Consider the following 27,523-nt stretch of genomic DNA (forward strand, 5'->3'; position numbering starts at 1 on the left):
GTTTGCGAATTGCTATTCAGAGTGAAATCTTTTATTTATTTATATATTTTTCGGTGTTAAACAGTTGTTAAAGGGTTAAAGGGTTGCTACACTGTAGACGGATAGAACTAGTCAGGGTTATTTTAACCCCGACGCAAATAGAAAAGGGTTTTTTTTGGTGATAAAGCAGTCATGTGCGGAAAAACACGAGCCCTTTTTTTTTTTAACAGCCACCCAGTCCGGACACACGTCGAGCTCATGTTCGGCGAGTACAGAAGAAGTGCGCGGCCTGAGTCCGATCACCAGCGTCCTCCGTTTATTTCCCCTAGTGTTCAGAGCTGTCCGGCCGGCATGCTGGAACAGGGTGCTCAACATCTCTGAACTCTGCTTCACCCCTTTATCAGATCATGAGCTGCTCCAGCGGTGAGGTCGGCACAACCATCACGTTATCAGCCTGAGGGATGGAATCACGCCGTTTGTGTTCTTTCCAGATTAAGAGACCAGTTCAGATGCGAAGGGTTTGATCCAGAAAGTTTCTCCATGTCGGAATATCACTTACCAAGTCGGTTCTTCCAATCAGGTGAAAAATAAAATGAACCAGAGACGATATCTAGACGAATGACGTGCTGAACCACAGGTTGAGATCCCAAACGTTATGTTGCTCATACCAGACATTCCTTAAACGCTCCATCCGATGAAGCGAGCACGAGATCGAGCTTGTATTCTTCATCCGGATAGCAGCTAAACAACTCGAGTAAGGGTCACTCGGGGCAAGACTATTTATAAATGGATGTTATTCATTCATGAGTAATCCTAAACAGACTCTCTCGGCATTGCGGCGGGACATTGTGCGGCTCAACGCGAAGAGCTTTTATTTTGTTCTCCCGTCTGGGTTCATTTCCTGCCCACCACGACGCAAGCGAAGAGAGCCCTCGTATGAACCATCGTTGAACCTCGTATGAACCTTGTATGAACCATCGTTCAACACTCGTGGCTTAGTTAAAGCGCTCTCCACTTAGTAACTCGCCGCTGCTTTGTTCCTTTGTCGGACGTAATTATCGCGTCCCGTCATTACGTTCGGCGAGCGCTAAGAGTTGGACTGAGTTCATGCGGCGAAAATAGCTGAAATGTGGAAGCTGGTTCAGATGTTGAGGTTTATCAGAACATCAGGTTCCAGACTCTGTGAGAAATTCTATGCGTCACATCAGGCCAAGCGTTTGCCAAGAACACAGTTGGCTAATTTCCCACTGGTAGCAAAGCATGGTGGCTTGTGTTTGTCGAAACCGCATACCGGCTTTATCAGCGACATGGGGTTACGTTAGAGAGGAATCCAGTCAGGAGATTACTTCACAAATTCCAGACCGTATTGAAGGATCGCAGTGTTAATAGCCAGCTCGGTGTCCTTCCTTCTTATGTAAATGAATCAATGGTGGTGGACAAAGTAGGGTTGCAGTGCGTAAACACCTCACGGCACGCAAGCGCTGTCCTGCAGTGAGTCGTCATCATTCACTGTATTCTCGAGAAGTAGTGAAAGATAATATACCGAATGCTTGACCCATAGTGTACACTGAGGAGGTCTGTTATTTCTGTTCCTGTATCCTGTGGTGGAGCATTTATTTATTTCACCGCCATGGCTTTCTTCCACTCGTTCCCTTAGAGAGAAGCATCACCGCAAATCAATACAAAAGGTCTTCCGACTGATCCCCCGTTATCCTACGATGAAGCATTTCGATATTTCTGACCGAGCGCTCTCTTCCAGGATGACCCCGCCCCCGTCCACATGGAGCACGAGGGCTCACTGAATGTTTCGACGAGGAGGAACGTTTCAGAAATCGTACGCTAGGGCCTTTACAGACAGCAGATCTCAACCCAGAGATTCTGGAGCGCCCTCCTTAGACAGCGCCCTCCTTAGACAGCGCCCTCTATGGCCGTTACCAAAAAAAACGGAGGGAATAACTTTAGGAAGAACGGTGTACATCACTCCTGTCGAATCGGTGACGAGGTTGGCAAGCTGTGCCCAAATCTAGAGGCGTAGACGGAAAATGCCTGGTCACCCTTTAAGGATCCTGAAGTATCTTTGCACAATCAAAGGTGATGGTAATAATAATATAAATAGACCATTATGAGCTTTAAAAACTAATAAGAGCACTTTAAACTGAATAGAGAGCCGACGAAGTGAAGTGAGGACCGGGCTTAATGTAATCCAGGATTTTGCAGAGGTTTTTTTGTTGTCGTCGTCGTTGTTGTGATTGTTGCGGCCAATAAGGCTTGATTTTGCTGCGGCTTTTTTCAAAATCTGCGACGCGACTTGCAGTTTTTGTTCTTTTTTCGCGGAAGACGATGAAACCGGCGAAATCGCAGTCGCACGAAATAGTTTTGCTCGGGATGTTTGTCGGTAAACGAGACCTTTTTAGTTGTACCCATGTACCAGTGACGTCACGTGACACGTCTCGGCCCGAATCTGTAGAAAATCTGCGAACCTCGAGTCCGCTCGATCCTGCCTTCGTTCCTACAATCGCAAAATCGTAAAAAATCCTGGCGGGACTGATTTTTTCGAGCTTTCTGTGTCAGGCTAATAATAAAAAAGGCTTAGCGTAAGATTTCAGTAGGTGTGTATAAACGTTACTTTAAAAAAAAAACAAAAAAACAAATGTCAGTAGAGAGGAAAGACCCTCGTATTGTTTACTGAAATTCACGCCGGTCGCTTGTTGGAGTGGGCGGATGTTGTAACGTGGTCAGAAAAATGTGGTGCCGATTTTGTTTGTCAAATTTACTAACCATGTTTTCCACTAAAGACAATGTTTATAAGGGTCAGTTGCTAGCAGGGTACGTTAAGGTGTGGAGATCTCGCCTAGATCGGCGGTAGACGTAATGCTCCCTGAGGTCAATTGGGCTACTCAAACAAAGTGCTATTTATGTGCGAGCCTGCGAGCAAATCCGCTGCCCTTTCCGAAAGGCGCTCGGTGAACCGTTTGCCCTCTCCTGCTCCTCTGATTAAATCAAAAAGCTACTGCACACACTGTGACGAGCTTGTTGAACCAATTATCGATTCAGATTGAATTAAACCGGCTGTGCGTTTAGCAGGGGGCTGCGCTAGCGACACTGACCAAGCAGACGAGGGTTTTTCTCTTCCTGTCTCTCTCTTCCTGGTGGAGCCTCATGTGTGCACATCGTGTTGTGATGACCACTGACCCGTAGAGAATCCCCGAATATGCTAAGGCGAGGCCTCAGGTGCTGCAGGTGTCTGAAAGGATGACGCGGGCAGCTGTGAACGGGAGACATGGAGCTGATGATTTCATTTCGCTGAATGATGTAGAGGCTTACGTTATTATTCCAGTCTCTTTACTATCCCTGGCTTACTCAGTAGAACAATAATCAGGTCGTCGTTTGCATGTTTTACATGGGCATGCTAATACCCGATTAGATCTTTTTGCATGTAGTTTTTAATCTCCGTAGCTTTTCCATAAATAACGATACACCATTGCGCCTATTTCCGAATGCCTCGTGTCGGTATTTTTTTCTGCAGACACTGCGCCCGCGGGCGTCTGGAAACGTTACGCCGTATTCCACCTCCTGTTTAATAACAAAAACAAAAAAACAGTAGAAATAAGTACAGGTAATAAATACACTAAGTTGGCATGTCGGTAAAGATTCTATTATATTGTTTTTATTCTACGGTGAGAAAAAAAAGACAAGATTAATGCTCATGCAAGTGCTTAAGTATTAAAATGAGATGTATTTCTACTTCTGAGATTGCGCAATCGGTTATAATGTACTATACACTACACGTGTGAGAAGCATTTGCGCATCGGGGCAGCGGCTTGACGGTTGAGGATCTGGGTTACTGATCGGATGGTCGGGGGTTCGAGCCCCAGCACTGCCAAGCTGCCTCTGTTGGGCCCTTGAGCAAGGCCCTTAACCCTCTCTGCTCCAGGGGGCGCTGTATCATGGCTGACCCTGCGCTCTGACCCCGACTTCCTAACATGCTGGGGTATGCGAAGAAAAGAATTTCACTGTGCTGTAATGTCTACGTGATTAATAAAGACTCGATATGATTGTCTTATCTTAGTAGTACTGAAGACTGACCCACTCGTTTGCGGTCTGCACATAGAGCCTTATTGTCATACCTTTTCCTTAATTGGGCTGAACAGACTCCAGAGCGCTGACCTTGATTGACCTTGTTCTGTCTGCTTTGGAAACATCTACCATGCTTCACTCAAAACAGTTCACCTGGTTAAACCGTCTAAGCAAGCTGACATACTGTGAGCTAGCGTTTAAGACCTGCCTGTCCGTGTGTATGAGTGTGTGTGTGTGTGTGTGTGTGTGTGTGCATGCAAGCACCCAGAACGACTTCAGCTGCGTGCATCAGTGGCTTTGAGCAAAACAAACCAGTGGACGCGTGGAATACTTAATCATTAAAAGACGAGCGTGTATCTGCACCTGACTATCGCTGATCACAGGATGGACGGACGCTCGCTTTTCTCCAGAATCAGCAGCAGCATATGAGATATGACCCAGTTTAGCATGCGGTCTACAGTAAGCGCAGGAAGTTCTCTGATTCGTGTCTGATGAACCTTCCACGACCTAGCAAGATGCACATCCTGCCTCGAGCATGAGTCAGTCATCACGATACTGCTTCTTAGAAGGCGTCTCCAACTCACTGTGGAAAAAAACAAACAAAAAAAAAACACACGATCTATGAGTAGTTCATGTATTTTCACTCGGTTCTTAATCCATCCAGCCACCTCAGAACCTTAAATATTGTGCTTTCAGACACTGTAGCCCAGGGCTGTTAAACTCGTTATGTAACATTACAATTAGTCCAATGTGAATTTGGATTTTTTTTATTTCTTTTTTTTCCCCCAATCTATCGACAAGAGTATCGGGATAGTTGCTGAACTCGCGTACGATCTAAACGTCTGTCGGAAAACGTGGTGTCTGCAGCTTTAAGATCGCTATAGCTACAGTCACGATACATGTACGATCGTGCACTGATACCTGGATGGATTCTTAACGAGACATGAATTGGTGATGAGTTACGGCACGTAGTAATCACAGACTAACGAAGAGCTAGCCTTAACTGCGACGGGGGTCTTATGAATTCTGAGCTCGTGAATGACGACCACCTTGAGTACCCGTTAGTGCGTGGTTGTTGGTTAACACACGGGGCAAACTAACTCCGACATGCTCTATAAGAAGAAAAGTCCAACGTGAATTAAATGCGCATAATTCCAGATTGTTGTATAATTTGTTCTTAATCATGCAGCCGCGTACACGGACGTCATTGGAGTAAGAGTTCATTCGGGTCAGGTATTCGTGCACAGTTATTCATGTACCGTTATTGTAAAGTGTTACCCACAGTCCTGCCCTTTCTCTTCATCCTGAGTCAGCGTGCTCAACAGCAACGAGTGATGCTATCGTCCGTCGTTCACGGAGAGAGTCACGGAGCACAACGGGGCCATCGTATATCGCGGACAATTTCACAAGCCTGTTTATAACACAGGACCGGTAATTAACACATCGCCAATTCCTCTTCCGTGTTCATGTATTCTGAATGCGCAAACGCACAGACCCAGTCGCCCGTTCGCCGGTTGTCCTTCCTTCCACCACTTTCGGTATAGGTACTAACCCTGGCAATTATACACACGCCCGTTAATGTTTAAAAATGGAATGCTATGTTAGTCCAAATTAAATAAATAAATATGACGGTTGATATAAATAATAAACTGAGTAAATGGCGTAATAGATTGATCAGGCACTATATTGTGAAATAAATAAACAATACTGAACTCACTACTATCAAATATTATTTCATGATACTTATTTCTACAATAACATTGGCGTATTTCATTGCTGCATATATTTCCATCCATCCATCTTCAACCGCTTACTCCTTTTCAGGGTCGCGAGGAACCTGGAGCCTATCCCAGGGAGCATAGGGCACAAGGCGGGGTACACCCTGGACAGGGTGCCAGTCCATCGCAGGCACACACATACACCCTCATACACTATAGACACACCAATCAGTCTACCATGCATGTCTTTGGACTGGGGGAGGAAACCGGAGTACCCGGAGGAAACCCCCGCAGCAGGAGAACATGCGAACTCCGCACACACAGAGCCGTGGGAATCGAACCCCGACCCTGGGGGTGTGAGGCGAACGTGCTAACCACTAAGCCAACAGTGTATGTAGATGAGCTCTGTATCATTTGTCCTTTCAGACATGACACTTCTCACATGGACGACTTTATGGTTATGTTACGTGGGGACGTGCGTGTAAAATAACCAGAAGTATTTTTTTTTCCCGTATGGCTCCAGTGTGCTCCAGTGGAAAGGTGGATAAAAGTCCCTAAGATCAGCTTTAGTGAGACTTCCCTGCTCGCACCTTTACTCTCCGACTGTAGCGTCGTTTTAAATTGACCCTGAACCGTCAGATATTTGCAGTGTTTGCTGTTTAACCGCTGCCCTTAGACCTCCATCACAAGTGAGTTTGGAGTCAGGAGGTCTCCTGTTGTTTCCTCAGTTCATGGAAACATGTTTTGAAATGCTTGTCAGCGATTACAGGTGTGCTGCATGGAGATTAGATTCATGTAAAGTGTCGCTCTTTCTCAAGCTGTATTTCCTGCCGTGGTTTCCTGCTTACAGTCTGGTTTTGTTGACATTAGACGGCACGTATCTCTATGCCGTGTTTTGCCTCGTATCTGATTTTTCACCCTGGATTACGTAGGCTTTCGAAAGATCTGAATCAGATAGGCTGGAGGAACTCGCTGATTTCTGGTGGCGTTAGCGCTTGAGAACTAGGGCATGGTAATACAGTTCGCAAAAAAAAAACAAAAAACACACCCGATAACATTTCGCGGTGATTTACCGGGGGTGAAATTTTTCGCCCGAGTCACGTAGCTTCGAAGCGTGATTTGGGATCAAACGCATTTCGAGCCCTGTCTGCATGTGCTGCGAAACCAGGAGGCTTTAAACAAACGTGGCCACCACACAAACCTCAGATAAGCCCCCATAACCGCTTGCCTTGTTTTCTGTTATCTTTGCTTCGAAAAAAAAAACAAAAAAACATGTGTGCAGTAAGTTTAGCAGCTACACACAACCCCAGTCAGCCCAGAGACTGGAACAGAATGGAATTTGAAACGTTTTAGCTAAAAATGTTTCCATGGTAAAGGTGTTTTTTGCAGAAACGTTTCAGATTTCGTCCTGTTCTCCAACTTCAGAGGTTCTCCGACTGCAGGTGAGTGATTACCAGCTTTTGGGCCGCACACACACACACACGCACCCACGCACAACAACGTCTGTCATACCTTCCGCGGACCTTCCGTGGACATAACTGACTAATGCGACCTTAATCTTATAACCTCAGCAACAAGGAAACCTTTAGGTTGTGTAAATAAAAGCTGCAGATTTTCTTTGATTTATTTATTTATTTATTTATTTATCTCTTTTTAAATCATTTTTAATTCCCTCGTGCGATCCAGCTAAATGTCTCCGCACGGTCTGAAAGTCAAGACGCAGGAAAACGCGAGGCTAACCGAGTACGTAGTTTATAGAGAATCACTATCATACGTCATCGTACACCGGGGAGCGAGGCAGGATTTGTCGGCGAATTAAAAAAAGACATCATTAAAGCATATCGGGATTTCAGAAGAATGAGATAATCGGACGTAGACTAAAGATAAGGTTGTATAAATAGGGTGCGCGAAGAGATTCGGATCACTCTGGGACGTCTCACCGATCGGATCTCGTGTCGTTTTTTTTTAAACAATAAACCGGATTATTTTTGCTTCCCCCGTCCGACGTGTTGTAGATTTTTTTTTACTTTCAGTTGGGCATTTTGAGTACGATCACTCACGGGAAAAGGTCATTCGCACCGCTGGTCGTTTTTGACACGGCACCTTATTCTTGAACAAACAAAGGAAACGACCTCGTTTTCTGTTTTTGTTTACCAAACCTGCTGCTTTTATTTAAAAAAAAAAAAAAGAAAGAACGTAAAAAAAAAAAAAAAAGAACCAACGCACACATCTATACTGTAGCCTTTTTGGTACTTATTTTTGAAGATGCGGCTTTGACGTATCGACGGGTTTTTCAACTCTTCGTGTGTACGCTAAAGATCTGAATCGGGCTGGAAAACACCATCACAGGGCCTGGAGGCTACGCCTGACGCGCGTCCTCATTATAGAATTAACTCTGGGCGGTACGCTACTTTAGCCCACACCGTGTGTTTCATTTCCTCCGTTTATTTTCCTTCTTCCCTTCCATCCGCAACAGCTCAACTGTTACAGTTTCCATCGTTTTTAGAAACGATAGTTCGGACAGAGGTGTGATGCTCAGAACGGTAAAACTACGGTATAATCGTGGCCATTTTGAGGACCGAAATAGCGGACCTAATGCACTGATGTTTTTTTTTTAAATATATATATATATATTTTCATTTATATTAATAATCGACTGTGCTAGTACACCTCACAGCATACAATAAGTCTTTAACAAGCAGCAGTGCAACAAGACCTTCCTATCATGCTGCCTCATAGCTATGCTAGCTAACTAGCTAATTTATAGTACAACTGGAAGGTTTTTTTTCTGCGCTAACGTTAGCAATTCCTCATATTGACTTCTCTTCACTATGGCGACAGTTTTCTTCTACTTCTGATGAAACGCATCGGGATCCTGTGCCCAGCCTGAACAACGAGGTGGGTTGTGTATGAGATAAATATGCATATGTGTATCAGCGAAACACAATTTTGGTATGTTTCCCGCTAGTTTAAGTGGAATCTGCGGTGGGGGGAACAAGTAAATAAGTTGGTTTAGTCTGTTTCATCAACGTTGTGAAATTATACTGCATTCTCTTCCGAAGTAAAACGAGCCATTTTAGCCATCTATCACCCGTAGTCACGTTCACGTCGTGTCGCGAAGCCGCAAATCCGGTCCCAATACGACGACCGCGACGGAAATATCACGTCTCCGCAGTAAAATCTCGTCTCTGTACCATTCCCTCGGTCTTTTCTCCAGACTCTCACCTGCCGTCAGGTGAACAGAGATGAAGGTACGATACGTTAACGTTTACACGTGGGTGTTTCATACGTCTGTGCAGTCGGTGGTGAACAGGCATCTTAATCTACAAGCTAAAGCAAGTGTGTCATGCAGAGTGTTTTCTCAGACGTAAGACACAATCATGTTCACAGCTGAATGCCATGCGGTCAATCATTGATCTCACAAGAACTGCATGTCAGCGTTGTTAAAAAAAAAACAACAACATATTTATGTGTGTGTATACGTGTGTATATTTAGAGTGGGTGTCGATTTTTACAGCACTGATCTCATCAGGTCAGGTATGCATTTACACTTCAATTTACAGAACAATTTTTCTGTTATATTTCCATAAAATCTTCTCTCTTTTTTTTTCTTTTTTTAAAAAAAAAAAAAAAAAAACAACCCGAGTCAAATGCATGCTTGTTGCCAAACAGTGAACAGAACATGAAAGTTATGCTGTGTGTGTGTGTGTGTGTGTGTGTGTGTGTGTTTAGGCAGTGTGGTGACCACTAAAGGACCCCTATGAGGTGATTCCCACCTCAGCCACCCTCAGGCCCCCCACCTAACGTCAGCAGCAGCACGACTAAGGGATGTCACAGGCGTTTATTCTGAGCGTGATCATTTTCTTCGCCTGCACCCAGGTCAGCCTACATCTCTCTCTCTCTCTTTCTCTCTCTCTCTCTCTCTCTCTCTCTCTCTTTCCAGCTCTCTCATCTCCTCATCTGTACACTCTGCTCAAACAGATCAGCTCCCAAAGCTTCGAATTTCACGCTAATAAGACCGCCGATGCCATCACGTTCGTCATCTCGTAGATCGCTAGCCATCTGAGTGCAGCTGCGTCGATGTAGCCGCATTGCATTCTGGGACATTGGCATAATGATTTCTCACGATGATGTTAAACTTGGTTAAACCTGACCGTTATAAATTGTGTTTGAGATTGTTGCATTTTTTTTCCCCCTCCTATTAAACGCTGTTGTAACTGTTCTATGGTTTCCTTTAATTGCAAGTAAAATCCTCATGTATAATTCTTATACATATTACCCCTAAAGTTTTTTTTCACTCAGCCATCCTCTCTCTCTCTCTCTCTCACACACTCTCTCCTTCATTTTATTTATCGAGTAGCCTCGGAAGCCCTTCTTCTCATTTTCTAAGTGTTCCTGCATGTCAACAACAGATTGAATTTAATAATTTAATAAAAGGAATAAAACACACACATGAATTGAGTTAAATATAAGATTGACACACGGGCTGTGAGTTCCTGCAGGAGTGTGATTGGCAGCTTTATCCTCCTGGGTAATGAGACAGACAGTCGACATACAGTGGAGTGTTATTTACCAGCAAAACAACATGATTATCCGGAGCCATGCACTGCTTAAGAGTAAGACAACAACACGAAAGGAATGTGTGTTTTATTTCTAAGAGGGATGATGTACACAAAAGATCACCCGAGACACACAGTAGGTGTGCTGTTATAGGAAAGTAGTACTGTTACTGTTACTACCCTACAACAGCCCACCCTGAAGTGTTGTATTTTGCCTACTGGAATTTGTCATTTATTTCGTAATGTCACACGATTATATCCATTGATATTGGAGATTTAATGCTGTGTTAAAATCTGCAAAAGAAGTTGGGTCCTGTTATCACTTATGTCATAGCAGCTATCAACGGTCACAACATCACCAGCCTTTCGTTCTTCTCTCTTGAAAAAATGTTTTTTTGCCGCTTGTCATGCTAGCGAGAAACTTTAAAGTATAAACTCCTCTGGCTCCTAAAGACTGTCCTCTGACAGAAAACTTCAAGTTACAGCTTTACTTCTGTCCGATACAAAGCGTTGATGCTGGAGACTCCTTGCATAAAGTTTCCCCATATCAGTGATTAGAGGTTTTTCTTTGTTAAATAACGACGCATATTTGAATCTGTTTATTATGAGTGTCTGCCATGCAAGTCTCTGTGTAAGCCGGAATGTATTAGATCGAGCGCGTTAATATAAGCCGGTGATTTGCCTTGCAATCAGGGCCACTGTCAACAAATGAACACCTTCTGACCAATCAGACGCGATCTTCGTTAGCAAGCTGATCATTTTTGTAGTCGCATCAAAGTTTGGCCGATACTTGACAAAGACACCTTGTGCAAAACCATCCATAGGTATTGCAGTATTTTGAAATATGTAGCTGTGTATGATATGTAGGATTAGTTGGGAGGACGTAACAGCGCGTGCAGGAGTGAGCCAGCCAGGAGTGAGCCAATCAGGAGAATGCCAGACAGAAGTGGGCTGCAGTTATGAAGCCTCAAGACGACAAGGGACTGAACAAACATATATGTAAATGGAGTACTGTTTAGTTGGCGGTATGGGCGTTTGGACTGAATACACTAGATGGTGTTCAGGTTAAAACACAATGGAGTGTTGCTTGAAGTGTTTAGAAAGTTTCATTTCATCTTTTCTATAAAGTACATGGAACCCCGACTACAGAACACACCCTGTAACGTCACAGTAAGAGCATCAGCACAGAATTATGTCCTAGTGTGCTAATTTTCATTTTATTCAGTGTGTCGTCGCTGATTATTTCACAGGTGTCCTCTGCCTTGTCCATGAAACTTTTAATGAGAGAGTGGATGAAGTACGAAGAGGAGTGTCTCAGGAATAACAGCGGAGAACCACCAGCCATGGGTGAGTTTTGTTTTTGTTTTTTTTTTCTTTTTCTCTCAGTGGTTTCTTTCAGAGTTACGTGTAGCTGGATTGCTGGTCAGATCAAAGTCCAGTTAACCTCGTTTGAAGTAGACAGTACCCACTAGGCTTTTGAGCCACCATGAAAGCACCCTCTGATTGGAGATCATGCTTTTATTTAAGACCAGATTTTTTCTTTAGAGGCTCTTCCATAGCCCATATAGCTCAAATATACAGTACGCTGGGGTCCAAAAGACTGAGACCACATTTTTTTATTCATTTATGGGAATATTTCATGGGAATTATGGGAATTATTATGGGAAAGGTTTTGAAATGTTTAGAACAAAGAAAGTAAATGTTCAATATCTTAAATATTTCATGTTCTAGATACTGCACTATTTCTAGGTCTATTTAAAAGTATTACCTATTCAAATGTAAGCAGATATGAGATATGGACCATGTTAGCTGCTTTGCACAAAAGGCCAAGTTTTCCTTGAGTCTTATCCATTCCATAAAAACATGTGTTCAGACTCTCCAGTGGATTTGATATACCATGAATCATAAGGTTTTACAAAGTAGTGGAGTCCATGCCAGCTCAAATGCGCGGTCATTATGGCAAAATAGAGAAATGCCAAATACTAAGAAATTCTGAAACTCCATATAATTACATTATATTAATAATTTTTCTAAAATAAATTAAAAAGAATGCAAAATAGAAGCATTTTCACTATCGGTCTTAGACTTTTGTCCCTCACTTTAGATCCTTAGAAAAAAGACTGACCGTGGTTGCAATACTTGGAGAATACTTGGGATGCATCAAGACATAACTGCATGATTAGTACCCCTAATCCTAACCCCAACCACTAATCCCTAACCCCAACCCCTAATCCTAACCCTAAACCCTAACCCTAATCCCTAACCCCAACCCCTAATCCTAATCCCTAACCCTAAACCCATAACCTCAACCCCTAATCCAAGTTCCAAGGATGTAAAAGCATGTGCTGAATGTCCAGTCAGGAGTGAGTCAACCAGGGGTGAGCCATTTAGGAGCCACCAAGCCAAGACTGGGCAAGTCGGGGGAAAGACAGTCAGATGTAATCCAGTCAGGAGTGAGCCAGCTACAGTAGGAGCTAGCCAGTAAGGCACCGACCAGCAGCCAGGAGTGGGTTGCAGTAATTGAGACTCAATATATCAAGGGACTGAATCTGTGTAGAGTATGGTATAGAGATTTGGTGACCCATGACTCCTCTGATTATACACGGCTCTGTTATGCAGGTTTCGTGTGTAACAGGACATTCGATAAATATGCCTGCTGGCCAGATGGTTTGCCCAACACCACGGTGAGCGTCCCCTGCCCCAAGTACCTGCCCTGGCACACAAAAGGTGAGAGTCCACACACATCAGCAGGAATAATGGTGAAAACTCTTGTGTATGTGTTTACCGCAATTCTACGGGAGAGTCAAAGTCACGCACACAGTGTAGAACTGTTTTAAAATAGCACTGCGGTAAACCTACGAGAAACACAGTCGACACAGAACATTTGCATCACATGTCCTGCAACCAGCATCATGACGACAACCAGTCACAGTAAGTGTGTCTTTGACTCTTTGTGTATTCCAGTCCAAAATGGCCTGGTTTATCTGGAGTGCATGGCCGATGGCAAGTGGGCCAAACAGAAGAACGCAAGTGAGTGTGAAACAAACGATCAGGCCCAGACTGACACGGTACGTTTGAAAATGCTTCATTGGTACAGCTGTAACAGTGAAACCACAGCCTCATTAAGATCATGGACAACTTGGAGAAAAAATGATGTACGTGTGGGTGTCTCTGCTTCTATGTTTACAGCAATACTATTTCAAGATCCTCAGTAAATTCAGGATCGTATACACCGTTGGTTATTCTCTCTCACTGGGAGCGCTGGTGCTGGCACTCGGTATCCTGGTGGCTTTCAGGTAAGTTACAGCATTGGATTATTAGTGCATGGCGAGCCTTACAGGTCCTACACCGGACTCCCTCTAGAGTATAAAGATAAAGTAAACAGACATGTACAGTACTGAACACGTCAACATTTTTTTTTAGTAAATATATTTCCAATGAGGCTATTCACATGAAATTTTCACCAGACTTTGGTATTAACTCAAGAAATCCACACACATAAAGAAATCCAAACATTAAAGTCCATAAATGATGTTATGTGTAATAAAGCGAGACACTGGGGAAAAAAGTATTGAACACGCTGACTGAAATGTATTTAATACTTAGTGGAGAAGCCTTTGTTTGTAATGACCGCTTCAAGGCGCTTCCTGTATGAAGAAATTTATGGTCCGCGGTATTCAGGTATGATTTTGGTCCGTTCTTCTAAACATATCGTCTTTGAATCTTGTTCAATTGGATTCAAGTCAGGTGATTGACTGGGCCGTTCTAACGCCTTGATTTTTTTCTCTGAAACCAATTGAGAGTTTCCTTTGCTGTATGCTTTGGATTGCTGATCTGCTGGAAGCTCCACCCATGTCTCATCTTCATCATCCTGGTGGATGGCAGCAGAATCTCCCGGTAAAGGGCTCCATTCATCGTTCCTTCAGTTATATGAAGTCTGTCAGTACCATGTGATGAAAAACAGCCTACTAGCCCTACTGGCCCCACACCATGATGGTTCCCCTTCCAGACTTCACTGTTGGTGTAGTGTTTTTAGGGTGATGTGCAGTGCCATTTCTTCTCCAATCATGGTGTGTAGTATGACAGCCAAAAAGTTCAGTTTTGCTCTCGTCTGACCAGACTACACTCTCCCAGTGTTTCATAGGCTTGTCCAAATGAGTTGTAGCAAACCTTAAACGAGCTTCGCCTTTTCTTTAGTAATGGAGTCTAGCGGGTGAGCGTGAGCAGTGGAGTGCATTGCCTGTTGTTTTCTCTGTGACGATGGCACCTGCTGCCTCCAAGTGTTTCTGGAGCTCTTTCCGAGTGGTCCTTGGCTCTTGGGCTACTCTTCTGAGTGTTCTTCTGACTCCCCGGTCAGAAATCTTGCGAGGAGCCCCTGTGCGTTGCCGGTTGATGACGGAGTGATGTTGCTTCCACTTGCGGATAACGGTCCCGATGGTGCTTACTGGAGGATTCAGAAGTTTTGAAATGCTTCTGTAGCCGATTCCATCGATATGTTTTGCAACAATAAGGTTGTGAAGGTCTTGGGAGAGCTCTTACCCATCATATGTTTCTTGTGTGACACCTTGGTAATAAAAAGCCTTTTTATAGACCATCAATGTACTAACCCAGCTGATATTAATTTGCACAGATAGGAGGTATAATTACTTATGGATTTCAGCTGGTTGCTTGTCTTACCTTGCGTTGGAAAATTGCTTTCTCATAGCTTGTTCAATACTTTTTTCCCGTGTCATTCCACTTTATTCATTCATTTTGTTTTGTTCATTCATTCATTTTGTTAATCGGTCCAAATCTCCAGAACACATGGCATTTCTGCAGCATTACAGCTCTGTCCTTTGGCTCAGTGTGTACTTCCTGCAGTCGAGTTGATTCGGAGTCAAATCTCTTTCTCACTGTTATTGAATCACGCTAGAGTTCGCTTGGAAAGTCCACACCCGAGTGTTACAATAGTGCTGTGTTCTGACGTCCCTAAAGAACCGCACCACGGGTAAAAATGCACCCGGGCTCAATTCAGATGGACAAAACAATGCATACTGGTGTTTAATAGGACATTATCCATGTGCTGTGATATGTTCAGGAAGCTGCACTGCATGAGGAACAACATCCACATGAACCTGTTCGCCTCCTTCATCCTCCGAGCTGCTGCCATTTTCATCAAAGACGCCTTGTTGGAGAGACCCCACATCAACCCGGGCACCACCACGGACCTCGAGATGGAGCTGTTCGTCAAGAACGAAGTCAGAACCCACCCTGTTTCTTTCCAGTCCATTTTAGCATCGTCCTTTCCCATTGTAATTCAGCAGGACGCAGAGTTTAGTGCAGAGGTGTCCAGTCTTATCCGGAAAGGGCTGGTGTGGTGTGGGTGCAGGTTTTCATTCCAACCAATCAGGAGCCACACCTGATTCCACCTGTTTAATCAGTTGATCTTGGCTTTCAATAGACTCCGGTGTGGCTTCTGATTGGTTGGAATGAAACCCTGCACCCACACCGGCCCTTCCCGGATAAGATTGGACACCACTGGTTTAATGCTTCACCCAGGCTTAGCAAAACTAAACAAGCTGAGAGGCTGGCGTTTGCGAGCTCATACTGTCAGAGTTCTGTTTATACATTTTAAATGCGCATTTTTCAATACGATTTTAAACGTTCAGATCCTCTGAGGAATACAAATAAATGGAAACGTCAGGGCTATGGCTGTTTAATCTCTGTTTCTACGCACTGTAATTGTGTGTCCCCTGATAGCCATTTCCTACAGCCATTCCAGCAGCTTAACACATTAAATTTGTGCCAATTAGCTTGTCTTGGTCTGAGGGAGGAATCATTACAACATCCTTTTGTTGTTCTGGATAACTGGCTTTAATTGTTAGTCACAACGTTTAAAGATTAAATCGGGGCAATGTTATCAAAATGAACTTTTGTTTGTATGCGTCTAAACAGCACGGGAAATACCATAGAGGGTTTGGTTCATTAATACGACGTTAGGTCGATCGCTAGTGGATGCTCATTAAGTAATCTGACATGGAGAACACTCATTCTCTCATAGTCTGTTAGAGAATTCAGCCAAGTGTGACCGGTCGCAATAACAGCGTAAACCCGGCTTAAAGAAGTCAAAAAATGTCTCCCTAGTACCTTCATAAGCCATTTCGTTTTCGTTCCCTACCTCGACACCTCCCTTAACATGTCCCTTCATTACTCTTTTAAGTCAGTAGGAACACGACATTTATACATAATAAGAGAAGGTTAAAGATGTATTATTCTTTTCGCAATAGAATCAGAGGGGTTTTTTTATTTTTTATTTTTTTCCTGAAACAAGAACAACTCGACGTTGTTGTGTTTCGAAAGCAGTGTTCTGTCGTTTCACCTCCTGTGTTCTGCAGGTTTTACAGCCAGATGTGGGCTGCAGGATTGGTGTAGTGATGATGCAGTACAGTATCATAGCAAACAGCCACTGGCTGCTGGTGGAGGGGATATACCTACACAACCTGCTGGCTGTCACCGTGCTGACTGAGGGGAACCACTTCAGCATCTACCTGTGCATCGGCTGGGGTGAGGCCTTCGCTGACCTTCCCTAATCATTTCAATCCCCGACAGATCTGCGTATGCGCCAAATAAACCTCTATTCAGATTTTAAACCCAAACAATCCCCCCCCCGAACAGATGTAGAAATGGCAGCATGGCGTGTAAAATTCTGCATTCTGGCTCTGACAGTTCCTCAACCTCAGCTACGTCACTCCAGTTCGTAATTGGTCTCCGCTAGAGATGTGCTTAGGACTGTTTTTTAAAAATCTTGCTCACACCGTTATCACGTTTCTTTATACCTGCCTGAGATATTTGCTAACGCATTTATTCTATTGGTTCTATTTCCCAAAAATGTAAACAAAATATAGGGTGTCCCAAAAGTCTCTATACCCCCAACCGCCCCCCAGTCCCTCATATTTCACGTGAAACCAAGCCGGAAAGAAGAAAACCCTACATCTGCTCCATCCGAGGAATTGATTCATATCCAGTTCCGCCCCTAGTGTACATTTTCCATGTTTTTAGCATGTTATCAGTCTGCCCAAATATAACGGCAGCGTTTCCTCGCTTCAGGTGTTTAAAATAATATTCCTGTTGTGTGTCGTCTTCCTCTCGTCTTTTCTCTCCAACAGGAGCTCCGCTGATCTTTGTTCTGCCCTGGATCGTCATGAAATACATCTACGAGAACGAGAAGTACGTTTTCACTACGCATCTGAATGAAATAAAGGGTCGATTAATCATACCGTCTCAATTTCTACAGAATTTCCAGCCGTGCAGCGGCTCGAAAGTAGCGCACGGCCGCTCTAAAATCCACCGGGATCTCACATGTAAACGACGCAAACGCGATAGTGTTCGTCAAGGATGCAGTAACTCGCCGTAGCTGCCGAGGTAGCTCCCGGACTTGCTCAGTTGAACAGGTTAAATAATGCGTTTACTCAGCGATGTGAAGTTTTTCTGTAAGTGGACATCTAGGGAAGGAGCCTCCAGTGTCAGAGGTACAACTGTAACTTATCGGTCTTCAGGGTTCGGCGTAAATCTTTTACGGGTTCCTCTGGAGAAACCAACCGAAGAACCTTTTAACGTTCTAGATGTTTTCTTAAGAATGTCCGTCAGAATTATTCTCGGTTCCTATTTCTGTCCGACGTAACACCGTGAAGTGGTCCTGAACAGTCGGAGCGGCCGAGCGGCTTTCATCACGTGTTTCGTTCATTACGTTTTGTTTCTGGATGCAGCCCAAAGCCAGAAGGCGATCGTTCTGCCTCACATGCAGCTGTTGTATAACAGATCGAGCGCGTAAGAGACGTATAAGGTACGAGAACGTGAGCTACGCCATGGCAACTACTACTCCGCGCTCTACTACAGTGACGCTGCGCAGATGAGCCGCGTGACTTTTGAAGGACTAGCTGGGGAAGAACGTGTTGCGTCCTCAGAGTTTCTTCAGCTAAGCACATCGATTTCACAGCCCCTCTTACGCTCTGGATGGCTTTCAGGACGTAAATTACACTCGATGGCTGATGCTCCGTGCTTACGTATTAGTAATATAAACACGGATCTCTTATTTGTCTGTGCTTTTATGATGTATGATCAGGGTTTATTAATCCTTTACAGTCCCAGCTTATCGTCCAGTTATTCTTCTCAACGCGTTTGATTTTCAATACAGTGATGTTGTTAAATAAACTTTAAAAAAAAAAAAAAAACATCTGCGCTGCGGTTATAAAGGGGGTTCAGGGAAACGTTTTTACATCAGAAGCGGGTGTCTGGCTGCAGCCCTGGTCCGTATGATGAACTGCGTTCCTGGGAAATGACACAGAGGCTCATCTTTCACTCGAAAAATAAAAAACGAAGACTACAGCGAGCTCACTGGAAGTAGTTTTGGAGTACGTTCGGTTGTTGCGTAAGTTCTGTAAATGTCACGGTGCATTCTCTCCGCTGTGGGTCAGCTCTGACCTGCCCGTTTCATCTAGTCACTCTCTCCCATGTGGATGAGGATGAGCCGGCATGCACCGCTGCTCCTGTTCCTGTCCGCAGGCTGTTCTTAGGACCTGCTGATTTGATTAAAAAAAAAACTCCCAGTGGATGAGTCCGTCCTTGGCTCACCTTCGCCTTATAGGTCGGCGTCTTTTAAAAGCCCGTTAAGTGTAAAAGGGTGTGCACTTTCATCCTGGCAAGGTAACCCTCTACTGACAAAGAATGTGCCGGAGATAGGATGCACTCCACTGGGCTTGAGCTAATGATTTACACTGAGTCTTTGTCAATTTGTCAATTTCCATGGACCGACTCGGTTCCAGCACCGAAATCCTGCTTATCAGGAGATATAAACTATAAAATGAAGTGGCTTGTCCACAGCCTGCAACATCTCAAGCAGCTCAAAGTTGTTGTTTTTCTTTTGTTTGTTTTTTTTTTGTTTTTTTTCCATGACTACCATTTTATAAATAATAAATGAGTTGTTGGAAAAAAAAAAAATCGGAACGATGAATCAATAGTAGGCAGAACGATGGTGCATCGGGATGGCGCGTCGGGGTCCCGAGTTCGATCCTGAGCTCTGGATGTCATCGTCGACAGCGATTAGTCGCACGGGTTTGTCGTTGTCGTCGTTTTTTCTGCAAGTAGCTTCTCAAATGCAACGCTTCGTCAGCGCCGTCAACATGGCTCCTGTTCACGTCTGAGCAACCGACGACAGAACGGATGCCGGAGATCCATTCGTCTCCAGTGATCGCTTCACCCTCGTCAGGGTCACGGTAGAGCCAGAGTCTATCCCAGGAGCACCGAGTGCGCGCAAGCAAAAACACCCCGGATGGGACGCCAGTTCTATACGCATTCACACCTAGGGGGAAATTTATTATAGCCAATCAACCGGCCTGCATGTTCTTGGGAGGTGGGAGGAAACCAGAGAACCCAGAGGGAACCCACATGGACCGAGGAAGAACAGGCGAAAACTCCGCACAGACAGTAACCCGAGCGAAGGTCGACCCCGCGTCAGTCCTGCCGTGACCAAATTCCGATTCGGAGCGTCTCGAAGTTCATTTAAAAACGTGACGGCACCGAGAACGAACTAAACAGCGCAAGTCGGTGCAAGAAAATATTCAGATCGATTTATAAATAAAAAAAAGGCATTCTTATGAAAACGATTCTGCCTCCTGACAGCGGTTAGCATCTTTTGTGTTTAATACACAGTATATCTAAAGTGTGTAATATCTATTTGTGTCCGCAGTTGCTGGGAGCAGAACATAAACATGGGGTACTGGTGGATCATTCGGTCTCCCATCCTACTGGCAGTGCTGGTGAGAGTCTGTCTGCTTCCGTCACTTTAGGGACTTTAAAGCAGCAGCTGCGGAACGGAACGGCTACGGCGACCGTAAAACAAGACGGCACGACGCGGTCGTCTATTTATTTATTTATTTATTTATTTGAATTATTCTCATAAGAAGAGCTTTTACTCTATTCTGATGCCAATAAGTCTAAAAACCTACATTTACCGTCTAAGCAATACAGTATCTGTGTTTTAATCTCGATTACATGGAGGAAGACAAATACCTCGATGGATCCCGATCCGAAAATTGAAATTAGCTGACGTTTAGAACATATCAGCGCAGATTAAATGACAGCGGAACGTCACGAACTAGCCGGTGAAGTCGCATCGGAATGCCGTCGCCGCTCCGTTCGCAGCTGTCGCTCAAAGTCCCTTTTCTGTCCACTTGCACTCGCTTGCAGTCCTTCAGTGTTCCGATGATTGACCGCTAAACACCTCTCAGGACTGAACGTGGACCGCACTCCGCATGAAAGGCTCGCCACAGGAAGCGTGAGATTATACCATCGAGATTATACCATTAGGCCATCGAGAGAAATTGCATCAAATTGTTTAATGGACTACTTTTAACCTGGCAGCGCTTAAACCATTACATCCAATCCATTCGCCGATTGCTGGTATTAGGGACACACAAATGCGTTTATTTATTTACTTATTTATTTATTTATTTATTTATTTTCAGATACCGTATGAGTACAAGTACATGCTTTCGGTATTTGTCCACACCGATACCGAAAGGAGTTGCCTCCTTGGCATTAATCGATTAATCTCACGCATAAGATGTCTTATCGGGTATGGCACGAAGACGCTGTAGTTCCTCCTCTCGATACATTCTTCGAGCGTAGTTTGCGGTCTGCTTCGCTTCGATCGGCATCGTTAATTCGAGGATTGCGTCCAGATGTTCTTAGCGGATTAGAGGATTATGTCGTCTGTCCGTTAGTGTGACGGCGTACGCTAGGCCTTCGTCACGTAGAATCGCCTGATAGCGGAGCGTTTAATGAAATAAACACAGGATCAGACTGATACCCGGTACCGTTATTGGTCCTGATGCATCCCTACCCGTTATAAAGCGTGACCGTTGTGCTACCTTAACGTGACATAATGTTGGTAAGCACGGCCTGGAGATGATTAACCTTCGTGTCTGCTTTCTCCTGTACTCAGATCAACTTCTTCATCTTCATACGCATCATTAAGATCCTGGTGTCCAAGCTGAGGGCTCACCAAATGAGATACTCCGACTACAAGTTCCGGTGGGTGTTCACGGGTAGTCAGACTGAACGGGTGTCTGTCCAACGTAATCTGCCAAATACTTTTTGAGAATCACACCGCACCTCTCCCAGCGTTATTAGCTTATCGAGTTCTTTATAGTTCTTAGCCTGTTCGGTGTGTTGAATTGAATGGGTTTTAATCCAACTCAAAAAAATACGTTTAATGTAAACTCATAAGGTCAGCTCGGCCCTGACGTCTTCCGTGTTTATTCTACGGCTCACCGAAATATCATTGTACGCATTTAAATGACGAGCCTAACATTTGTGTAGTCTATAGATCATATACCGAGACGGTCGATGGGATTTATTGGCGGTCTCCAGTTTGCTTTACCGTCTTAACCCCCGCTTTGGTTTTGTTATGTCGCTATGTCCAGGCTGGCGAAGTCCACCCTTACGCTCATCCCCCTGCTCGGTAGCCATCTGGTCCTGTTTTCCTTCGTCACCGATGAGTCTACCTCGAACGGCGCCATCACCCTGCGGCTCACGAAACTCTTCATCGACCTCGTCTTCAACTCCTTCCAGGTGACGCAGGGATGCCTTCTTAGACGACACGATATACCAGACGGAATCGACATAGTCATGACATAGTCATAGACATAGTATGATACAGTATTCCTCCTCGGATAGCTGGACGCGTCTCGTTAGACTTTAAACGTTTGTGTTTTTTTTTTTTTCCCCCATTCCTGGAAGAAGCTTTATTTACACAAATAAAATGACAGAAATCCATCTGACTGTGATGTGAATTTTCTATACAGATGATTTAAAAAGAAAAAAAAAAAAAAAAAAACGTGTGGATGCCGCTACTTGCTGTATTTAAGTCTCGTAGCGTGCGTCGGCGATCGGACGCCATGTCGCGGCGCTCAGGTGATATTAGATATTACTGGAGTCACTAAGACTGAAGGGAAAATAAAAAAACCCCAACAACAACAACACAGAGATAATTGCAGTCATGCCCAGTCACCTTGCGATAAACCGACCCTGACGCTCACGTGGAGCGCAGCTGCCGGGTGCGTCAAATCCACATCATCCAGTCATCTGGAATGTCCTGATGAAGCTCGGCTCGTCTTAACAAATCAGAAGAGAGGCGGAGGTTGGGGGAATGTGACAGTGATGGACTCGGTCAATCTGTGCATGCTCTGATTTATGATTTTATAAATAATTATTATCCTCGAGATCCCGGCACTGATGTGTCCTACTTCTTGCATGTGTTGTGTCTACAGGGGCTGCTGGTGGCCATCCTGTACTGCTTTGTCAACAAAGAGGTGAGCTGAACACGATCATTATCGTCATCTTTTCTCTTTTTTAAATGATTTTTTTTACCTACATTGTCTCCCAATTTGATCATTTGCCAATTCACGCTCACTAGCCGGCTCTCCCAAATCCTGCGACAGCTACCGAGCAGGGAGCGTGAAGCCTAACACGTGCTTCCTCACGAGACACACGAAGCCAGGCGAACGCTCGGAGAAAACACTTCACACCCGGAGGAAAGCGCTTTCTCTCTTCCCGCCCTTCCACGTATACGAGCTCACACATGTCCGCCATCGGTCACAATCCAGAGTCCCTGTGAGTCGCAGCAGAAAGCCCACGTTGTAGCCCTTACCTTCGTGATGTGATATGAAGGATACGCCATGATATGAATAAGCGTTCGAAAAGTGTACCCCGCCTTGTGCCCGATGCTTCCTGGGATAGGCTCCAGGTTCCCCGTGACCCTGAAAATGTCATGGATGGATTTTGGTCGCACTGACGTCGCTTCTACCAAATCTAGTCCCGTCCAACTCGAATGGTCTGAAATTTCTTAACTGAAAAAGCCAACACCGTTCTTTCGCAGAATGCACGATATGAATGCACTAAACATATGTGGACCGTCGCACCTATGTGTGGTTCTTCTCCAAACCGAATTGTCCAGGAGGTGTTCGTACGCTGTAGCATTACGATTTCCGTTCACAGGAACTGAGAAGACGTGGTTCGCCAAGGTTGGAATGGAAGGACTTGAGCAGGGGTGTCCGATCTTCTCCGGAAAGTTCCGGCGTGCGTGAAGGTTTTCATTCCCACACCGGCCCTTTCCGGATAAGATCCGACACCCCTGGACTCGAGCGTCCACAGAGAGTGTCCCTGACCTCACTAATGCTCTTATCTTAATGGGCAAATCCCCAAGGTCACACACCAGAATCCCAGAATAGTGGAGGTTATTATAACGGGAAATGGCGGCGTAAATCTGGAACGGGATGTTCAACGGGCTCATATGATTGTGATGACCGATAAGACGTTTAACGGGATGCTACGCACTGACTACAGCTATATTTAGCCGACCAAATCTGGTATCTTGTTATTACTAGCCTTAGATTATGTGGCAGACGAGTCCCTGTGAATGAGCCGTCAAACAGTACGCGAACACTAACGTGTTAGAACAGGAACATTATCGTAAACCGCCGATCTGGCTTGCAGACGGAACTAGCGTCGGACGTTCGGCTTTGAGAACGCTGTGATGTTCAAAGGCCATTATTGTTGTCATTATTGTTATCTCTGAGGACGTTTAGATCCGACCTTTTCTCCTCCAGGTTCAGTCCGAGATCATGAAGTTCTGGAAGCGCTGGAGGCGGATGGACATCGACGAAGACTACCGTCACACCTATAGCAACACGGCTCAGGTGTCCAACAACAAACACGTCCAAGCCGCTTCCAGCAAGCTGAGGCTGCAGGACGTCTCGTGCTCGAGTTCGGTCGTCTGCACGTCTGAGGAGAAGCAGCTGCTGGCGCTCAACTGCCATAACGGCACGGACCGCCTGCGCTTCACTTCCAAGGCACCGGGCAGTACCAGCAGCTCCAACGGCACGCCGGCCGAAGAACCGATGGTGTGCAATCAAGACCCACGAGGGAGCATCGAGAGCAACATGTGAGGACACGTATGTGTGTGTGTGTGTGTGTGTGTGTGTGTGTGTCAGTGATTCTCACACACTCTCGGCTCCGAGCCGACGGTCCGAGCGAGCAGCACCGAGATGGGTTTAATGTGTATTTGAGAGTGTGTGCGTGTGTGTGTGTGTGTGTGTGATGTGTAAGTGTGTGTGAGCACCTCAGTGATCGCTCGACGCTGGTGTGAGCTGTCCATCTCATGTGAGAAGAAAAAAAAAAAGAAATATAAAAAGTGTTCGGTTGTAACACACACCGCCACACCGTCATCACACCACCGCTGCATCTTCAGCACACGGACCTGAACGGACCTGGGAAGAGAAAAAAAATACAAAAACCTCAATGAAACTTACAACACGAACCTCAGACGGACACAGCAACCCGGACTGTACCTTTTCACCTCGGATAGCGGTCAACGGTCCGGATCGATCCGACTGCGGATCATGGATGCTTCGATGTACATACCGAAGTGTGAATGAAGGAGAGGAAATACAGTACTCGCGTGGGATCTCCGGTGGTGTTTCCGGGTCCACTCTGACAGGACAGTGGTTCTGAAAGCCAAATCGCGATTATGAACGATTGCTTAGTATTTAAAGAAATGATTTGTGACCAAGAACGTAAAAATGAAATGGACCGTCTCTAGTTTTATCTTCGATGTCGTCTTGGAGAACGAAAGGCGCTTCTTTTTTTTTTTTTTTTTTTTTGTCATTTGTGTAACTCGTCAGGTTTAATTATTGCCATTTTTTTGTTTTGTTTTAATATACGGTCTCAAACAGACGAAGATCTACTCATGCAGTTCGGAAGGTGTGCCTTTTTTTTTCCCCCCCAGATGTGTAAAAAAAAAAAAAAAAAAAAAAAAAAACACAACAAAGTCGACCTCACGTGATTGGTCCCCGTCGGTCAGGTTTGGTTAGTCTATTAATCGACAGGTTGCGAGTTCATTTTTATTTACGAGACTAACGTAAGCCAAGTAGGAAATTTTCCCACAGTGAGAGATATCAACGGTGCTATCTTTTCCAGCGATTTCACATCTCGCGCCGGCTTTCTAGAATATTTCCTGACCCTAAGACGTACGGACCATACGCTTTCGCATTCAAGCTGATATGAAAAAAGAAAGTAACTCACTCGACACGCTGTCGCCGTCGATGCTCTCACCAGGCCTAGCTAGGAACGGCACTGACTAGCATACTAGCGTAGTGATTTAGCATAGCTTACGATTCCGATTCGATTTTTTTTTATTATTATGGAATAAAGATTGGGTCTAAAAGACCGGTGTGAAGATCGGTGATGATGAGGAGGTTGTTTGTATATACGCTGTAGCTTTGGAGCCAGAAGAATCCAGAGCGGCTGTTTGCTGCTTGACTCGAGTGAGACCTCGCATCGCCGATCGTTGAAAGCGTGAAAGAGTGAAATACGGGCAGTTGAATTCGATGTAAGTCCGCTAACGGGATGAAACGTTTAGCCACCGTGTCTGTTTTCCTTGCGTCTCCCCGCCTTCGCGATCCGATCGGGCAAAAAGAGCTTGACGTCGCACGAACGTTCCACAGGATTAGATGTAAAATGTCGGCTCCCCGTGGAGTGTAAGCAGCCTAAAACCTCACGCAGCAAAACACACGCATCGTTTTTTACCAGTCGATGTCGTGCCCGTCGGTCTTAATTATCGATAGACTATTGATACTTCGTCAAAGCCCTAAACATTACTAACAGATACGCGGCATTAAACGTGACGCAGAAATGATGTGCATTTGGTCCGTCTGTTCTTTTTTATGGGCTACTGTAAAGGTATACGATACACAACGATACAAAAAGAAATCCGTGCACACGCTCGCACGAACCCACAGCTGCTCTAGCCAACGCTAGACTGTGATTACCCTGTAACACATCTACGAAGGTACGGTCTAGATTAGCAGGAACTCCCGACGCGTTATGTTAATACGTTACCGTGAATCACCGCGACGAGCCAACTGGCACACGAGCGGTTTTCCCTCCGATGGGGTCACGTTAAAAATAGCCTGACCTTAGTCGTGCACTGAAAAAACAAATACAGCGTAAAAAGTTGGGCTCGATGCCTTAACTGGGCATCGTGCCAAATCAGATTGGCCGATTGATTCCTCTTCTTTTCTCACTTGTTAGGGTGTCACGTAAGACGGTCGGTGTCACGAACGAAAATCTCTTTTTAGGTCCTCATGGGTGCGCCACGAAGCCATGACGGCTCAGCGGCCGTTACAGTTCTGAACAAACTACATCGACTTGATCAAAAAGAAAAAGGGGGGGAAAAAAAACAGACGCATTACTGCAGTCGTACAAACATGAGCTCAGAACGTGTGCAATCGTGTGTCTTAATGGAAAACCGCAGCCACAGCGCCATGTCGTGTGCGTGTAGTGAGAATAAAGACTAGGAGGATGATGACAAGGATGATGACTCTGGGTGGTGGGGGAGGGGGGAGGGGGGGGGGGGCTTGGCTGTTTGCACAATGTTAATTTATAATTGCTAAAAATGTAGATATCTGTACATCTTGCCTGAAATGTAATATGCCTTACTTTTTTTTCTTTTTTCTTCTTTTTTGTTGCATGTCTGTAAGTCCGTGTCTGTTGTGTGCACAATGCATGTGGGGTGTTTTGTACCTGTGTGGGCCTCCACAAGGGCAGGGTGCCATTTCTTTTTTTTTTTTTTTTTTTTTTTTTTTTTAGAGCCAACCTTGGTGTTAGATGTGTTCGGAATAGCATCTTTCTCGTGTGCTACTAAACATTAAAAGAAACCAGTTTTTTTTTTTTTTTAACTCCTTTTGTATCTGAGAAATGATTCAGTCGTGTCTGTAGGGCAAATCTAAAGAGTTCCTAAACCTTGCAGGTGGAGGAATTATTTATTTATTTATTTATTTATTTATGTATTTATTTTACCAGAAGCTTAACAAGTGCAGTATATTACAAAATACACACCATACACAGAAATAATGCTCTCTCCAGGAAGAAGAAGAAGAAAAAAAAAAAGAAAAGATCAAAGGGCTAAATCTGTGCTTAGATCCGAAAGCAGTGCAGTCCAGACTCGGTAGTTCAAGCTAATTGAGCCTGTTTACAAAAAAAAAAAAACACGAGACAGAACAGGGCATGAGAGGGAATAAATCATACATATGGTGCTGTATTGTCCCTCTTCGACTCATATTCAATGTCTCGGGCCTTTGAACTCCTGCCAGG

At 44.7% G+C, this 27,523-nt stretch overlaps 1 protein-coding gene across 1 annotated transcript in view; it reads left to right on the forward strand.

Moving 5' to 3' along the window:
* The window catches only part of gcgra (glucagon receptor a), a 60,841-nt gene extending 33,740 nt beyond the window's left edge, over window positions 1-27,101 (forward strand). Inside the window, exons 2-14 of the mRNA XM_017454861.3 lie at window positions 9,507-9,653; window positions 11,584-11,680; window positions 12,953-13,060; window positions 13,298-13,401; window positions 13,523-13,629; window positions 15,411-15,570; window positions 16,708-16,876; window positions 17,479-17,539; window positions 20,058-20,127; window positions 21,315-21,403; window positions 21,796-21,943; window positions 22,642-22,683; window positions 23,980-27,101. Of these exons, the coding sequence (XP_017310350.1) occupies window positions 9,603-9,653; window positions 11,584-11,680; window positions 12,953-13,060; window positions 13,298-13,401; window positions 13,523-13,629; window positions 15,411-15,570; window positions 16,708-16,876; window positions 17,479-17,539; window positions 20,058-20,127; window positions 21,315-21,403; window positions 21,796-21,943; window positions 22,642-22,683; window positions 23,980-24,318 (1,545 nt within the window). The 5' untranslated portion in view covers window positions 9,507-9,602 and the 3' untranslated portion in view covers window positions 24,319-27,101. The remainder of the gene's footprint in view (window positions 1-9,506; window positions 9,654-11,583; window positions 11,681-12,952; window positions 13,061-13,297; window positions 13,402-13,522; window positions 13,630-15,410; window positions 15,571-16,707; window positions 16,877-17,478; window positions 17,540-20,057; window positions 20,128-21,314; window positions 21,404-21,795; window positions 21,944-22,641; window positions 22,684-23,979) is intronic.
* The last annotated feature ends 422 nt before the right edge of the window (window positions 27,102-27,523 follow it).

The sequence above is a fragment of the Ictalurus punctatus genome, chromosome 24, assembly GCF_001660625.3.
Source record: "Ictalurus punctatus breed USDA103 chromosome 24, Coco_2.0, whole genome shotgun sequence".
In the NCBI taxonomy this organism is placed as follows: Eukaryota; Metazoa; Chordata; class Actinopteri; order Siluriformes; family Ictaluridae; genus Ictalurus; species Ictalurus punctatus.